Below are 17,617 nucleotides of genomic sequence, written 5' to 3' on the forward strand. Positions count from 1 at the left end.
AGAGAATAGCATCGTGCAATAGTTTGCATACCCTGATGGACCACTTATGTAGTGCACCCACATGGTTCTATTTCATCACCTTTCTGTTCAACACAGGTGGTTCTTAGAGAAGATAGCGAAGCAGCGGACTACAATGTCTTCAGTATACCAATGTCACAGCTCCATGTGTTTATTTCCTTAGGCCCAGATATGGCAGAAGCTCAGATTCCCCGGTGTCAACGAGAGGCTGGGTTTTGGGATGAGAGTTAGCGAGGTTAGGCCAACCCCACATAAAACAGAAGTTACACTGTGGGGACACAGCTGGAAGAAATGGTGGCAACACCTGCTCCCTCAGCTAAGCGGGTGTGCCTTTGACCAAAACACAGTGGGAGCAGGGTCCTGCTGTATCCTTAGCTGCTTCTGGATGTTCAGCTACTAGCTGTGGCCAAGAGCACGGCTTTCCATCTATTCTCGGAATCTTAAATTTCTCATGTGTTACTTCATCATTTAGTAAGGGATAGAAATATTTGTAACATTTAGACACAAACAGTGACACTCAAATACAGATCAGCTACTCACAACAGTATCCTGCAGGCTTCGTTGTTTATTCCACCCATGGAATCGTAATAGGTGATGGTTTTCTTCCTGAAGTCTATAACCTACATAAAGAGAAAGACTTGTTAATAATACAGTAAACAAAGTGACTTCCTCTTTCCCAGGACATATATTCTGCAAATCTAGAGCCGTATTCACCATAAAGCAAGGATAAGAAAAAAAATTGACAGGAATTTAGACCATCCACAGGGATGTCCCTTGAAATCTCAAGGATTTCTCGGAGGACTTTTCTATCAAATGGTCCTTTTATGGCCCCCATTACCACAGTATCAGTGCACCGTGCAATCTTTAACATATTTATACTCACAACATACCTCTGTGGGGAAGGGCAAGGCTATTATCCACATTTTTACAACTGGGGAAATGAGGCACAGAGAGACTAAGTGACTTGGCCAAGGTCACACAGGATGTCTGTGGTAGAGCAGGAAATTGAACCCAGGTCTCCTGAGTCCAGGGCTAGCACTTTAACTACTGCACCACCCTTTTCCTCAATTACTATTCTACTTACTCCTGCTCTTAGATTTCACATGCCTATTGCTATTGTAAGGTAGCAGGAGGTTGCTTAATTCTGCACTCCAGCACCAGAAAAATGTAGCCCAATTGGAGGAAGTGCCAAGAACTGCATGCAGTATTCCAAGGGCAGTAGAGAGAGAGGACACATCTGGTTTTGCTGCTCACTATCACCACCGCTGCTTTTCCATGTTTCTCTTATCAACCTCAGGTAGGTTTGGACAGGTGTCTCGGAGGGACCACGGAGTTGTGCAGGTACAGCAGAGGGCTTAATTTGGCCCACAGAACCCTTTATTACTGGTAATCATAAATCAGAGTGAAAAACCTTGACTGGCTGTCAGAGCGTAGGATGAGTTTGTGGGACCAACGGTAAAATCTCTTTATGCAAAATGAGCAAATCTGACATGAATCCCAGCAAGACAAAAATGATGTCATCTCATTTTTACAGAGCCACTTTTTCCGTTAGAATCACGCTTTAAAAATTACACATATTTTGTGGCCCACCATAGAATACCCAATCTTTAGCCATGAATGTGAATTTCTCAGTGTATATCTGCCCTGTGCACAAACCACAAAACAGATGGGAAGGTTAAACGAATTCATGCTGCAACTGTTCCAGCTATTCATTCTTTTTAATACAACATTAAACAAATGAATACTCACGGCTAGGCACCAATGGACTCCAAGATGAATAGGCACCAAGAGAACATCCACAGAGAAAACATCCACTTTTTTTGTCCACCGTTTCACTGCTTGGTACCCAGCAGTTTTTAATTTGGTAAAAAAGAAGGTATTAAATGCATGAACTGTTGGCAACCCCTTCTCTTTGCTTCGCTCCATCAGCAAATTCATGTAGAAATTAATTATCTGGGAGGGAAAATCATCCATGTGTGTTGATAACTTTGCAATAATTACTTTGCATGCACGTGAAAAAGTGAAGTTTTCTGAGCAAAAGAATATTTTCTAAAAATGGATTTCAGAACTTAATGTTAATTACTTGGATTTTGAAATTTTGTCCCTAAGCTCTACTAAATAGTAGTTATTTCTTCAGAGTTCCTACAGCGTAGCTACAGGTACCCATTCTGCACTGTGGACAACTAGCCCTTACGTTAAAATTTAGCAAAACGCTGCCCATTCAGATTATCCACCATCAGCCCACTCCTTCCTCAGTAGCCTTAGAGAAGAAGGGGGGCGGGGGGAGGGGAGAAAAGGTGACAAGTCTACTTACTAGAGCAGGACAAAAAAAAATTTGAATAGTAAATTGCTGAAAAATGAATTTTTTGGAGCACAGAAACTAGTTTTAAATCTGGGTCAAATTTGGTGGATTGTTTTTTTCAGCCAAAACTGAAGGAAAAAAAAAAAAATCAGAAATGTTGACTGGAATTGACATTTGATTGGATCCAAACTTTTTTTTTTTTTGGGGGGGTGGGGGTGGGGGGTTTAAACTGAAAAGTCAATTATGCGCTTAGCTCTTGTTACTACCCAGGGCTGTATGAATGCAGTAAGCTAGGGTCTGATTTTAAAGCGTATCAGCTATTCTGCACTAACTCTCCATGCGGACACACTCAGCGTGCACTAAAAGTGCCCTCGGACAGTTTAGCTAAGGGCACTCAGTGTGCAGTAAGAGTGTCCGCATGGAGAGTTAGTGTGGAGTAGCTACTGCTTCCCCCAGAATCTTGTCACTTTTAGAAGTAAGGAACCTGCAGTTGCGTTGGTGAAGGAGTTACCTCATCATTAAGCCAGTTCAGGTTGTTCAAAGTCTGAATATCTTTCCGGGTTATCGTTAACCGAAAAGCTTCGCTTAGGATCTCATCCTGGTTTCCACTGCGGAATACGCTCTTGATTTCCTTCTCCATTTCCTACAGAGGACACATATGTGATGGGAACAAAAAGGAGCTTCTGATATTCCAGTCCCACAAACTCAAGAGTTCTAGCTACCTAAACTAGTAAAGAGCTTTCCCTTTCCAATGGGGAAAGGGAAAGGCTTGGTCCTATGACAGCTCCAACAAGCAAAAAGATCCTGGAACGCTGAGCTCAGGAATCCGGCACAAAAAACCGTGTGGAGACAAGGCCTAAGTTAAGGACACGCCACCAGACATCTCTGAATGATGTGACAATGACACTGCAGAAGCACAATGAGGATTTGGGCGTCTGGTTAGTTAATCCCACTGGAAAAATACAAAACTGGCTTGAAGCAATGGCAGCAGGAACAATACTGGGCAGAGACTGTCCATGTGGAAGCCCCTCTATTCTTTGGCTTCATTGGGATTCTGGATTTTAGGGCCAGAAAGGAGTCTGACCTCCTGTATCACACAGGCCAGAGAACCTCATCCATCAAGACCTGCGTCAAGTCTGTAACTCCTGTATGAGCTATAGCATATCTTTTAGAAAGACACCCTGCCTTGCTTTACTTAATGAACAGCTTTTAGTGTACTATTTTCCCTTCCTCCCCATGGTATTTTGAATCAAGATCAACATCTGCCACACAGAGTGCTTCTCCAAGACTTGCTAATTGCCTCAAGTGTTAATAATCTATGCAGATCTACCTCTGTGATTTCAGGGAATTCCTCTTCATTATCAGCTGATTTAGCATTCTCTTTCTCTTCTGGGAGAACTGTGACAGGGATCTCTTTCTCAAGAGGCACTCGAAGATTCAAATCCACTGGATCCTGTATCAAGTGTTCCTGCTCCTGCAATCTCTGAAAGAGATCTTTAGGTTAGAATAACAGCCGAGGATTTTTGTAGCACCTTCTGGGCATTAGGTGTCCAATTCCCAACCACTGTCTTGGACAGAGGGACTCATTTTAGAGCAACAGATTCTGGTAAAACAGGGGTCGGCAACCTTTCAGAAGTGGTGTGCCAAGTCTTCATTTATTCACTCTAATTTAAGGTTTTGCGTGCCAGTAATACATTTTACATTTACAGGGGCCGGCAGACGGAACCCCAGACCAGCAGTGGGGGCCGGCGGACGGAACCCCAAACCGGCAGTGGACTGAGCCGCTCAGTCCGCTGCCGGTCTGGGGTTCTATCCGCCGGCCTCCGCCAGCCAGGGTACCGGCCGCCAGCCCCACTTAGCCCACTGCTGGCCCGGGGTTCTTCCATCCGGGCCGGCAGTGGGATGAGCAGGGCCGGTGGCCAGGACCCAGGGTCGGCGGACAGAACCCCAGGCCGGCAGCAGAGTGCCATAGGTTGCTGACCCCGTGGTAGAAAGTCAAAACGAGCAATGTAGTGGGTGAGTCCATGCACTGAAAGCCCCTAATCCCAAAACCATGACAGTCAATGGGAGGAGCGTTTTGGTTCATGCCCTTAAGCCTTTGCCTGTGGAGACCTAGATTCAAATAAGCTCTGTACCTCCAGTGATGCCAGCTGGCCAGGCAGGCAGAGGCTAGAGAGAGATGCTTATGGGTAGCGTTTGCCCCAGACACCAATGGCCTCAAAAGGGGAAAAGGGGAGATAAAATCCTTCCACCTCCCTACAGTTTATTTTTTGTTTTGTTTCCTCATGACCCCTTCTGATTTCCATTTTCATTTGCAATCCCCTCTATTTAGCACACATTTATTTGTGATCCCCAGTCTGGCAGCACATCCACCGGCTCACGCTACTTCCAACTCTATATATTTTAAGCCACCAACTATCTGGAGAACCTGGGAGGCAGCTTTAAACCCTAACGCTCCATGCTAGATATGCCCAGATGTTTCACCTGGCTCTGCAGCTGCAACGCCAAAGCTTTCTGCTCTTCTATTTGACGCCATCTCTCCCGAGCTCGTGAATCGTAGACACTGGTTCTGGAAAACAAAGACGTTGGTACAAAGAGCGTGTTTGTTGCAGGTGTTAAAGAGGACCACAAAAGGAAAACAGATCGTATTAAACTATCTACAGCCACTGGGTTAGCTTCTTGCCTACATTAACAAATTCACTGTGCACAGCTCGGGCACTATGGAACATATTTTGTATTATCTGCAATTCATGTTTACTTGGGTGGCTTAAACAGTTCATATTCTGGCAGCAGCAAAGGGGTTATGGATACCAAGTACCTGAAATACTGAGAATTTTTCACCTTCTGTTACTTACTTTCCACCAGCACAGAACACACAGTGCAGATTTCAGGCAGGTGGGCAAACAATAAGCAGTTTCTCTCTCAGCATCTGTGAGCCTAGCTAGCTCAGTCAGTAGAGCATCAGACTTTTGGAGGGTGGTGAAGCACTGGAATGGGTTACCTAGGGAGGTGGTGGAATCTCCTTCCTTAAAGGTTTTTAAGGTCAGGCTTGACAAAGCCCTGGCTGGGATGATTTAGTTGGGGATTGGTCCTGCTTTGAGCAGGGGGTGGGACTAGGTGACCTCCTGAGGTCCCTTCCAACTCTGGTAGTCTATGATTCTATCTCTCCGAAAGACAGCTGTGTCCTCTCCCACCCCACCTGTCTCACTACAGCCCAAGAACTTCCAGAGAGGGAGCAGTGGTGGTTTGCTTTTGTTTTTCAAGGCAAAAATGGGATGAATCAGGTGTCTCTAGCAGGAAGAGAACCATAGCACAGCCCAGAACCAAGCAAAGCAATGGGAATCAGTGTTACTACAGCACTTAATACATGGCTTACTCCTGCAAAGTGCCGAGCCCTCTGGCCATGATCCAGCAAAGTACTTCAACACATGCTTGACTTTACAGTATGTGAGTGTTCCCATTGAAGTCAGTCCACATGCACAATGTAGCTTGTCACCTAGGGTGACCAGATGTCCCGATTTTGTAGGGACAGTCCCAGTATTTGGGGCTTTTTCTTACCTAGGCTCCCATTACCCCCCACCCCGTCCCGATTTTTCACACTTGCTATTTGGTCACCGTATTGTCACCTGCCTCATTGTTATAAGTTGGAAACATTCTGTAGGCATCACAGAGGAAGTGAACCTTATGAAGGGAACTGAGGGAGGATAAGTAACTCCTGGGAAAAGTTTGTACTATGCTTAAGGGGATGACATGGGAGAAAGCACAGAGGTACTTGAGGGAAAAGCAGACCAACAGGTAGAAGAAGCTGGTAGAAAGGTAGCTGTCAATGCTGTGATACATCTGATAGGCTGGGAGGACCTAAATTGCAAAGCACCTTAAGGCGAAGGTTAAGAAGCTTGTATGCAACGTGTGAAAGATAGAGCCGGGGGATGGATTCCATGACAGAAGAGATATGATTGAAGCTAGGAAGAGGGCAAGATTCTGAACGGACTGAAGGGAGGCAAGATTGCAATAGTCAAGGACAGAAAGGAGGTGAATGCACGAGACAAGACATCAGATAAGGGCCTGGATGAGAATTTAGCCATCTGGACAGAGATGGGTGCCAGATAATACAAAGTTATTTAGATAACTAAAGCTGCAGACAGATGTTTTTGTAAATCACATTAGGTACCTATCTGCATCTTTAGGTGCCTACACACCTTGTAAAACTGGTCTAGATCTTAGAGATGTTAGATCATTTGTTGACCTTCTGAATAAAAACAAACCAAAGCAAACGGAAAGAATCAAAATGTGAGGAACTTACAATTCTTTGATCCACAGTTCTGCTTGGAAGAAAGGGAGGCTAAAAGAGGGGGGAAAAACAAGACAAAATGTGAATATTGCTCTACATGGACAGTAGACAACTGTTTTAATTGCTCACATAACAAACAATTGCAATCTGAGTATGCCCATGACCCTTGGATGAAATGTGAAAAATTTAAGACCATCTTTAGCGTTAAGGTTCAAGTCAATTACATGCATACCAACCCAGTCATGAGAGGAAAGGAAAGTTCAACATGAGAACATGATCAATCAACATAAGAACATGACTGCTGCGCCACAGAAGTATCAACGGAAACAGGAATACACAAAAGTTCCTACAGACACCTGAATTATTTCTCAGAGGACAAATATTTTCCCCCTAGTTTATTTTAAAAGTAACTTCAGCCCTTCACCATCAAATGAAAGTTTAATATAGTATTAGCCAAAATTATTGGGTTAGTGGCCTTTTATTGCAATCTGTAACAGAAATAACAACAGCAATACACTAAAAGTCAGACCAGCATAGCTATGTCAGTTAGAGACGTGAATTTTTACCGATATAGCTATGCACGTCCTAGTGTAGATAAACCTACACCAACCTCAGAGTGCCTTTGCCAGTTCAGGGAGCTGACAAACTACATCAGCAAAAGCACTTTCACCCCAGTACAGCTGTCACTATACTAGGAGGGTTTTGCCAGTTTAATTATGCCAGCAAAACTTTTAAGAGTAGCCCTGGCCTTGATTTTCCAATGGGGGTTGCTAAGCACTTTGGAAAAATCTGACCCTTCAGATTCTGTGCTTAAGATTTTATACATTGCAAAGAAACCATTTCTACATTTAACTTTCTGCCAGGATATCAGCTCTGATACCAGCTGGGGGAAGTCAGTTACATGGAAAATATCAAGCCTACAGGGGGGAAAAAAAAACAGTGGGAAAGCAAACTAAAAAGGTCACAGTGTGATGCCATTATGAAGACAGACAATGCTATTTAAAGATGTATATGTAGTGAAATTGCTTGCAGAACTAGGCAGGTGAGAGTATTACTCTGCACATCACTAGAATTGTGCCACCTGGAATGGTCCTCCCAGGCCCATACACATCAATTTAAGAAGTGAAAAGAGAGACTTGGGAAAATTAAAACAGGTGACAAAGATGATACAAGGATCAGAGCATCAGACACTAAGGAGAGAATGGGGGAGATTTAATTCATGTAGATTCAGCTGCAGACTCACAGAGACAATGCCACAGTCTAGAAATAGCTTCCAGGAAAGGTTTCCACTGAAGGGAATTATTCACAATCGCAGAAGATAATGACATAAGGAGCAACAGCCTGAGCTAAGCAGAGAAATGTTTAGTCTAGATATTAGGAAACAGTACTCAACAGAGCAACTGGGCAAACTGCAAAGGGAGGTGCTCAAGGCACCATCACTGCAGACTCAGGGACATGCTAGATGTCCGTGGAAGCAGTGGAGGGAGGTACCCTGCAACATGCGGGTGATCGGAATAGATGACTAACCTAGTTTTATGGAAAAAATAATCCAAGTGCAGAATCTGCACAAGTTGGCAGTGACAGAGCAAAGAGACAGCCAATTAACCAGAGGCAGGAAGATATTTTGAGAGTAATTAACACCCTTTTTTATATGTGCCATTTTACAAACTTACCTTGGAGTCGGAGTTCTGGAATCTTTTACCTTGAGCACAATGACTGAGTCGGATCCTACCCAAAGCAAAAGAAATAATATTAATCAAACCCTTGCTAGTTTTTAATATACTCCCTATGCAAATTTCTGTTCCTTATGCCCCATTCTCATTCTTAAAACAGGTTTTCAGTCTGGATTCAAAATTCTAATCTTCATTTTAAACTACAGACAGGGATGTTCAAAGGAATCTAAGGGAAGTAGATGCCTGATTTGGGTGCCTAATTCCCTTAGGTTCCTCTGAAAGCTCAGCTTTAAAGGTACATTAGATTTTAGATTATAGAAACAAAAGATTATAAAATCATTGATGTTGTCCTAGAAGATATTAGTGTTGAAAACTAACACTGTCTCAAACCATAAAAATAATCTAAAATAATACATAATTGTAACAGGTAGAGGAAGTATGAATGGCTTGAAAGAGGGGAGAAAATAGAACAGAGGCGACTAGAACTACAATGGGAAATAAGATAAGCAGTGGGAAGGGAAAGAAAGGAGTAAGTTGTATGTCTGCTGTATTGTATTGCCGTATTTGATGCAAGAGCTGCTGCTGTGTATTTAAACTGACTGGATGCACAGAGTATTTGGAACAAACCTGGAAGGGTTTTGTTATTTAGCAGGTTCTCTAGAAGACACATTTGTACTGAATCACCATATTTGGGACCTGTGATTTTGATACACGCCAAGGACAATGCAGTTTTGTAACCCCCTATCTATTCTTAATTTCTCAGGCTTTAAAATGTAACGAATAGGTCAGGGAATAGGATGGTGACAGAATCCCTCAATTTACCTCTCTTTCCCTGCACTTCCCGACTTATAGCCCATTTCTCAGGAGAAAGATGCATTGTGCATTATTGTTTGCAACATGTTTCGTGTCCCATGGATTAAGAGTGCCACAGAAAGACAAATATATGATTAGGCGTGTAGGCAGTGCCAGCTAAAACTGGCTGTCAAACACTTTCCATTATATGCTCATTTTTGAATAGCTATAGCTGTCTGAAACATACATCTTTTGGGAATTTTCCCTGCTTGGTCTATGCTTCCAGGTGATGTGTGGGGGATAAGCAAATTGCCTGCAGCCATTTCTAAGCTGGGAGATGATGAATAAGGAACATTTTCCCCCGATGTATAAAAAAAAGTTACTGTGATTTCCTCCTCCTCTCCCTTCCACGAGGGGAGGGAGGTGAAAATGCAAGAAGGCTGAATGTAACACTTCCAAGAGCCCCTAAGTGACTTAGGAGCCTAAATCCCACTGATTTTCAATGGGACTTGGGTGCTTTTGAAAATTTTATCCTGAACCTTAGACAGCTTTAAAAATTTCAGTCCAAAGGGAGATGGATGCTTTTTTGGGATTTCAAATTGCAAGGGGTCTGGAGAGATTTTTCAAAGACACAAATGGCAGGTTGGTGCCTAACTCTCATTTGTGCTTTTGAAAATCATCTCTCCTTGGCTACCCAGCTCCTTAGGAGACTTTGAAAATGCCACTCAAACTTGAAATCTGGCCAAGGCATGGCCCTACAAAAATAGCAAGCACTTGGCTAATTTTTTCCGAAAAGAACTGATTTTGAAATAATCCAACTGCAGACATTTGGAAATATGCACTGCGGCACATATTCAGAAGAAAATTATTTTCCATACTGGCAGGCACATTGCCCCAAAATGCCTAGGGATTTGCTCCAATTTAAAAAAAAAAAAAAAAAATGTATGAGGAGAGATTAATAAGACTGGGACTTTTCACCTTGCAAAAGAGATGACTAAGGGTGGATATGATAGAGGTCTATAAAATCACGACTGGTGTGGAGAAAGTAACTAAGGAAGTGTTATTTACTCCTTCTCAGAACACAAGAACTAGGGGGTCACCAAATGAAATTAATAGGCAGCAGGTTTAAAACAAAAAGGAAGTATTTCTTCACACAACGCACAGTCAACCTGTGGAACTCTTTGCCAGAAGATGCTGTGAAGGCCAAGACCATAACAGGGTTCAAAAAAGAACTAGATAAATTAATGGAGGATAGGTCCAATCAATGGCTATTAGCCAGGATGGGCAAGGATGGCGTCCTTAGCCTCTGTTTGCCAGAAGCTGGGAATGGGTGACAGGGGATGGATAATTTGATGATTACCTGTTCTGTTCAGTCCCTCTGGGACACCTGGTATTAGCCACTGTCGGAAGACATGATACTGTGCTAGATGGGCCTTTGGTCTGATGGCCGTTCTTATAATCTCCTTCAGGCAAAAGCCACGGGTAAACATTTTTAAAGCACTTATGTGACTTAGGAGCCTAAGTCCCATTGATTCTCAATGGCTCCTAAATCAGATTTGGATATTTTACTCAAGCCTGGAAATATCAGTACAAAGGGTGAACCTTTCCAGAAGTTACAGAAATGGGGAATTATAACAGAAGCTATTTGTGACCTTCACTATAGCAATCGCTACCAAGGACCACAATGATATGCTTATGTTGACATCTACCTTTTAGGCATTTTGAACAAGGAAGCGATTTAACTGGTCTTCACACATTTGCTGCTCCTACAATTCAGCAAAGCAACTACAAGGACAGAACAGGACCTACCCCTCCTCTCCCACTAGGGAAATAAATTAGATCCAAGTCTGTGACCCGCAAGCAAAACTTGGGATGAAAGCGAGCAATGAGCACTGGTTTAAAATGTTATTCAAACCATTATTTGTTACATGAATTGCAGTAGCGCCTAAGAGTCCCAGTCATGGGCCAGGGCCCCATTGTGCTTGGCGCTGCGGGGTTGGGAAACAGAACAAAAAGGCGATCTCTGACCTATACATTTAGTTGATCTCAGTGTATTTTTACCTTCAGACTGGGCGTTGGATGCTGGTAGATTATCTTGCTGATGCTGAGTGCTGGTATTATCGGACTCAAAAGTTACATTTGACGGATAACTGGATACAGGGTACGGTGGTGGCTTGTGTGATGGCTGCTCCTGTGTTCCCAGAACACTAGCTGACTGGCAGCCTGGAGCGAGGCTGTACATTTCAAATGGTTTTGCATTCTTGCATGGGGTTTCTTTCACTACGTTTTTACTGGAACTCAAACATCTGGACCTACACACAAACAGAAAATTAAAGCTCCCAAAGAAGAAGAATTGCACCATGGTACTGACCCTCATTTGGGGAGGGTATTTCATATACTCACAGGTGGAGGAAAGGCGAGGCTGGCTTGGATGTTGAGAACTGTTTTCCTGTGACCACCTGAAGCAGCTGCCTGTAGATCTCTCGCTCTTCCTCTCGAACTGTCTGCAGAGAAATAAGCAGACACTTCACCACTGCCTTAAGACTCAAGTCAGGCTTAACAAATACAAATACTATCAATAATAGTAAGTGAGCAGGAGCAGAGACAGACACTGTGGATTACACACACTCTGCTGGAACAGACACCCCGCGCACACACACACACACGCACGCACCAGGGGTCTCAGGAACTTACAGAACTTAAGCGCCACAGGATCAGAGAGCTACCAGGGCTAGACTGATTGCAGAGCTTGCAAACTCCACAGGAGTAAGGCTGCAGTCCGAACTTCTGCCTAATGGAAACTGAAAGTACATCAGATGCAGGCACTACTCCATCTATAAAGGGGAATGTTGACTCTAGTCTTCAAAGTGCACAGGAACCCTTGCTCAACCTCTTCACATCTCACAAGGCTGGAAGGGCCAAATCAGGTCTCCTGAGGTTCTCGTCATTTTCCCCCTCCTGAGATCTCAAGGGGAAGTTATCACTCCGGTTGCAGCACGATTTTGAAAGGGGTATGGGTTGGAGTTCAGGAAGAAAGCAGCACTTGAACATCCCAGACAGCAGCATACAGTGCTACCCAATGGAAGTTCTTGTATTCAAACTTAAGTCTCCACTGCCTGTTCTTACCTCTTCTGCAGTGCTGACAAATCTCCTCTGGGTTTTCTTGGGGCTTAGCAGGCTGCGACGGCATGAGGGACTTGTAACGGGCTTGATTGGAAATGTTTTTTCATAGGCAGATATGTGGCAATGATGGTTTGACTTCCCTACAAAACTATTTGACATTCCACTGTGGAAAGAGGACAGAATGTTAGTCTACAAAATAAGCATTACAATCACAGACACATATACATTTTCCCAGAAACCCCCTCAAAGAGCCTGGGAGGAAAAGGAGACCGATGCAGGGCTGGAGCAACCCTTTTATTCTCTCCCTAGATTCCTGTATGCAGCAAGAATGCAACAGAAACTCTCCCCCCAGGTAGATCATGGAGCAAAGAGAGCCTAGGGACACAGCAAGAAACTGGATTCTCCACTCTTCTCTCCAAGGACCTGGGATGCTGTTTAAATGCACAGAGACCGCATTTCACTGCTGCCACCGGCATGTGCACATAGAGGGGGACAGGAAGGGCTGGCCTCCATTTGGGCGTGTTGATCTCAGGCCCACCCAGATGATTCTTGTGAACATCAAAAGGGATGCAGGAAAACCCTTAGAACTTTTAATGCTTTTTAAAAAAAAAAATATTTGGCCATCTTCTTTAAAGGGGGATTGATCAGAAACTGGCATTTTGTGAAATTAAAATCAATCTAAAATTAACAGACCCCACACGCACCCCTTTAATCTGATTTTACACTTAAGTACAGTTTAAAAGTCTGGCCCCCAGATGGCACAATGATCCTGATTAAAACACAATTCTGAAAGTTGAGATGGAAGGTATCTCCACTGCTGCTGGTCAGAGAAGAGAATTAACAGCTGCTTCACTGGTCTTGTTCTCACCTAGTCATATTTTTTTCCATCTCTCTCATCTCGGGCTCCAGAGAGTAATTCATTACCTCACTTTGCAATTCAGATATAGTTTCAATAGCTACTCTGTAGGAATTCCCATCTGTTCACAGTACTAAGTTTTTGTACTGGTATAGCTTTGTTAGAGATGTGCTTTTTTAAACCAATATAATTATACCAGTACAGCCCCTAGCACGGAATATGTATACCAGTATAAAGCTGCCTTATACGGGAATAAGGTACACTGGCAGAAGGCAGGTTTATACTGGCATAAATACCTCCATTCTAAAGGGGGTTCTACTGTTTTAACTAGACTGATATAGTGAAAGTGTCAAAACTTGTGTGTTCAGATAAGGTCTAAAAGGAAATTTTTAAATGCACTCAAAGTTGGGTTAAACGTGTTCCCTTCTGAGTCTCTCGTACTACTCCCCCCACCCCCGACACCCTGCTCCCGCCTTTCCCCCCCATTGGCTGCCAAGTGACGATGGAATGGCAAAGAATGACCATAACGCAGTCGTGGAGAATATTTCTCCAACTATTATTTGATTGGGACCTTAAGGATCTGTGTGAAGGGCCCCTCCCCCCCAAAAGGCTATGCTATGCAAACTTTCTAAAGATGACAAATTATACCGCTGTGCTGAAAAGATTTTCAGATATATCTACCATGTATGCAGACAGCAGCTAGAGCCCAGGAGGACCTTGGCCTCTAGGAGGACGCAAAAGCAGAGTCACATTAGACACCAAATCACCACTCATTCAATACTATATTGAACTTTGTTAAGATATTGAAAGATTTGGGATTGCTTATCAAAGGCTTTTAAAAGATGTCATGCTGCTTGGGTGTCAGAGGGGGCAGTAAAAACTCCACAACACACAACTTAAATGAATGGTTTCTAATGAGGATCCTGTGGAAGTATGTTAAAGATGGAGCAGAACCATACACACCTTGGAGTTTTGCGAGTGTCGAGATACAAGTTTCGACTCACTCTAGGTTTCTGTAACATAGAACCCAGGGTGGGTACCAAACCCCGCCACTGTCCGTTGGCACTTGGTCCCAACATTCTCAATTCTCCCGACACCCGGTAACTCTCAGAGGATGGAACTTCTGCCGGGAGAGAAATATTGAACAGTAAATAAAGAGCCCACATGCTCAGCTCCAACTATTCAGCATTAAATATTAAAGGACCTCAGGTATCACTTGACTTCAGTGTGACTGTCTGCATGTGTAAGAATTCAACCATATGGAACAGCTTGCAGGATCAGGGCCTGAAGGATGCTTTTAGAAATATCCACACTCCCCATGCCTCCCTCAAAAAAACCAAAACAAACAAACAAACAAAACTTGCAAAACTCAAATGGCTGCAAAGATTTTATTTCAGGTTTCAGAGTAACAGCCGTGTTAGTCTGTATTCGCAAAAAGAAAAGGAGGACTTGTGGCACCTTAGAGACTAACCAATTTATTTGAGCATGAGCTTTCGTGAGCTACAGCTCACTGCATCCGATGCAGTGAGCTGTAGCTCACGAAAGCTCATGCTCAAATAAATTGGTTAGTCTCTAAGGTGCCACAAGTCCTCCTTTTCTTTTTTAAAGATTTTATTCTAACTTTCCAAAAACATAACTCAGTCCTGGGGTGAGAAAACGGGATATTCAGAGGAACCTGGCCCTAACTCCCTTTGCAAATCCCAGCCTAAGACAATATTTGAGAAAATGTTATGAGTGACAGAGCAGGAGGTGCCAGCTCAGCCTGAGCTGAAGTGTTTTAATGCAAGGCTATAATTTCTGAGCACTTAGAAAGACACTTCCTGTGTAACTGACTGACTCCAAATAAGCATGTTTTACCTGAGTAGCAACTTGGATTGCATGATGCACTTCCCGCGGAGCATGTAAAAGATCTCTCCAAACTGCCAAACTTATTTGGTAAAAACTACACAAAAAGAAAATCAAAATTATTAACTGTTAAGGTTACTATTTAAAGAAAAATGACACCGGGGCATGAAAAATAAAGCTACACTACTCTAATATCTTCTGCAACTTACTAATCTATGACAGTGTGATCATAGGATGAGTTGTAATATAATGTCAACACTTTTCTGACAACTTGGCAAATTTTTGAGATGGCACTATCCATAGGCAGCCTTGCAAAATTCTACCCTTCTGGGTGAACTTTTTTTATTTTTTATTTTTTTGAGATGTCAGTAAAATATTAAGTTTATCATCACCACAGTATGGGGCAGGCAACCAGATTTTGTACCTAAGCTGGTAAATTTTCATAACTATCTTGCAAGTGCATGGTTGTCTCAAAAGTAAGTGTATGCCATTTTGTGTAGCTTCCATAAGATATATGTGAGAGTGTACACACATACAAGGGTATAGCTTTCACAAAATATATATTTGTGTGTATCCATACGTGTGTAGCTTCCACAGACTATGCGTGTAGCTTTCACATGATATATTAATATTAGCGTGTGTGTACACATGCAAGTGTAGCTTTCTACATTGATCAGTAAACACAGACTGTACACTCTTTGGTGCAAGAGATTTTTTTTTTTGTTATATTTTCAGAGAGTGCTTAGCAAAATACAGCTCAGGCTTCAGATGCTACTGTAATACAAATACCAAAAAGGTTGCAATTTCAAATGTGCAAGATCTTAGAATTCAAAGACTATTCTGCATCACTGTTTTATCATTTATATATTGTGGCAGCACCACAGGACCCCAGTCACAGATCAGGACCCACTGTGCTAAGTGTTGCACAAACACAACAAAAAGACTGCCCCTGCCACAAGTAGCTTACAATCTGAGTGTGAGACAAGAGACCACAAGTGGATAGATGTATAGACAGGGAAAGCACAAGGACATGAGACAAAACCAGTCGACATGAACAGCAGCTGTCACAGCATATCAGTTGCCTAATTACTGTGAAATGTCTTGTTCACATCATAGCAGAAAAGACTTTTAAGGAGGGATTTCATTTTGAAACTGGCTCTTCAGAACATTAAAAATAAATCTGACCAACAGAAATATTAAGTCAAAATGATGCATTTCAGCAATTTGAATTGACAGATGTGAAGTGGTAAATGAGTAAAGAGTAAATGATCCCAAACCTTGTCATCAGACAGTGAAAGCTGATCCCCTGGAATAGCAGTCTGTTGTAGAGGAAAGGCCTTGAATATCAAGTTGTGATTAGCCAACGTTGCGTCACCAGCTTCCATCCTCATAGGATCAGCAATCTCATCTGAGAAAACACAGCTCTGTATTCAATTCTCACAAAGGACTCTCCAATGAAGCAGGCATTTTCCATGCAATCTCACTTTAAAAAAGTTTCTGTCCAGCTAATGCCAATGAATGGTTTAGTAAAAGCATCTGAACATATTGCAAAAACCAAGGAGAAACAGTAACCCCAAAACAAAGGCATAGTCCTTTTTTACCTCTACCTAGAAAACATCCCCACACATCATGGAAACACCTGAATATGTTTTGTAACCTTTTTTTGCTTCTAATCCTCAGAGATCATTAATACCACCTTCATAAATGATACAAAGACTCTAAAGAAGCCAATAGAAGTTTTATAATGATGATAAAATAATTAAAAAAAACCACCCAGCTCTTATGCAATTTTCACCAGTAGATGATAAAATTGTTAGATAGGTAAGAACCATCTACATGCTAGAATATGAGAAGCAGCCTGATCTAGTCGGTAGGGCGCTGAATTGGGAATCGGGACAATGGGGTTCTATTCCTGGCTCTGCCACTGCCCTGCTGTGTGACCTTGCCAAAATCTGTGCCTCTGTATCGCCTCCTGCCCTTTGACTGTAAGAGATGATTCCCTGCCCTAAAGAGTTTACAATCTCAATAGAAATGATAAAATGTGTTTGTCCGGTGTCAAGGACAATGGAATCCTAACCTCTGTTGGGGCCTCTAGGCACTACTGAAATACTAATATTAATTAAAGGGTGTAAATGCCAAGAAGGGAGAGGAATTATTTAGAGTGATACATGGGGCTATAACTAGGGGAAATTACGGGACAGAAAATTTAGGTTATCTGGAAACCTTCTTAGCAGCAAGAAGTCTCACACATGAAGCAATGAAAGCCTCACTGATTAAGACATTTAGTCCTGATCTTGCACTATCCCACGTGCTTTAATATCCTTATTTTACATTTATGGGCATGATTCTCCTCTCATTTATATCCTCTTATACAACCGATTTCAGTACACTTACTCCCAATTTATACTAGTGTAACTGATAGCAGAATCTGGCCCTTTTTTCCCCTCTCAAGTTTGCTACAGCACAGAACTGATATTGATCCTTCAATACAATTTAAACAACATAAGGAATAAACAAACATGGGACTGAAAGTGCACTATCATTCATATCAAGCCTGCTCCTAGTTCATACCAAAAGCTAGAGGCAGCAGAAGTGCCTGGAAATGAGACACAGCTTATTGTGCATTTTGCTTCTTCAGTGAAAATGCAAGAACATTTCAGCTGCAAGTTTCTTTTACATGATGTTACACAGAGATAAGGCCCAGGCAAAACAAACAG

The 17,617-nt window shown here is 42.6% G+C and overlaps 1 protein-coding gene across 6 annotated transcripts in view; it reads right to left on the reverse strand.

Annotated features, from left to right (window-relative positions):
* The window catches only part of SENP1 (SUMO specific peptidase 1), a 33,066-nt gene that overhangs the window by 13,340 nt on the left and 2,109 nt on the right, over window positions 1-17,617 (reverse strand). For 3 of the 6 annotated variants that reach the window (XR_006286761.1, XM_037884268.2, XM_043533087.1), the window contains exons 3-15: window positions 16,178-16,308; window positions 14,913-14,997; window positions 14,019-14,178; window positions 12,203-12,362; window positions 11,480-11,580; window positions 11,138-11,388; window positions 8,285-8,339; window positions 6,624-6,662; window positions 4,805-4,889; window positions 3,651-3,803; window positions 2,832-2,963; window positions 1,768-1,971; window positions 559-638 (exon numbers count right to left, since the gene is read on the reverse strand). Coding sequence is in view for 5 of the 6 variants with exons in the window: in XM_037884268.2 (XP_037740196.2) it covers window positions 559-638; window positions 1,768-1,971; window positions 2,832-2,963; window positions 3,651-3,803; window positions 4,805-4,889; window positions 6,624-6,662; window positions 8,285-8,339; window positions 11,138-11,388; window positions 11,480-11,580; window positions 12,203-12,362; window positions 14,019-14,178; window positions 14,913-14,997; window positions 16,178-16,308 (1,636 nt within the window). In the remaining variant the exon portion in view is untranslated. Of the gene's footprint in view, window positions 1-558; window positions 639-1,767; window positions 1,972-2,831; window positions 2,964-3,650; window positions 3,804-4,804; window positions 4,890-6,623; window positions 6,663-8,284; window positions 8,340-11,137; window positions 11,389-11,479; window positions 11,581-12,202; window positions 12,363-14,018; window positions 14,179-14,912; window positions 14,998-16,177; window positions 16,309-17,617 lie in introns of those variants that run through there. The other 3 variants (XM_043533088.1, XM_043533089.1, XM_043533090.1) reach the window with 2 other exon arrangements.

Source organism: Chelonia mydas, chromosome 20 (assembly GCF_015237465.2).
Source record: "Chelonia mydas isolate rCheMyd1 chromosome 20, rCheMyd1.pri.v2, whole genome shotgun sequence".
NCBI classification, from domain to species: Eukaryota; Metazoa; Chordata; order Testudines; family Cheloniidae; genus Chelonia; species Chelonia mydas.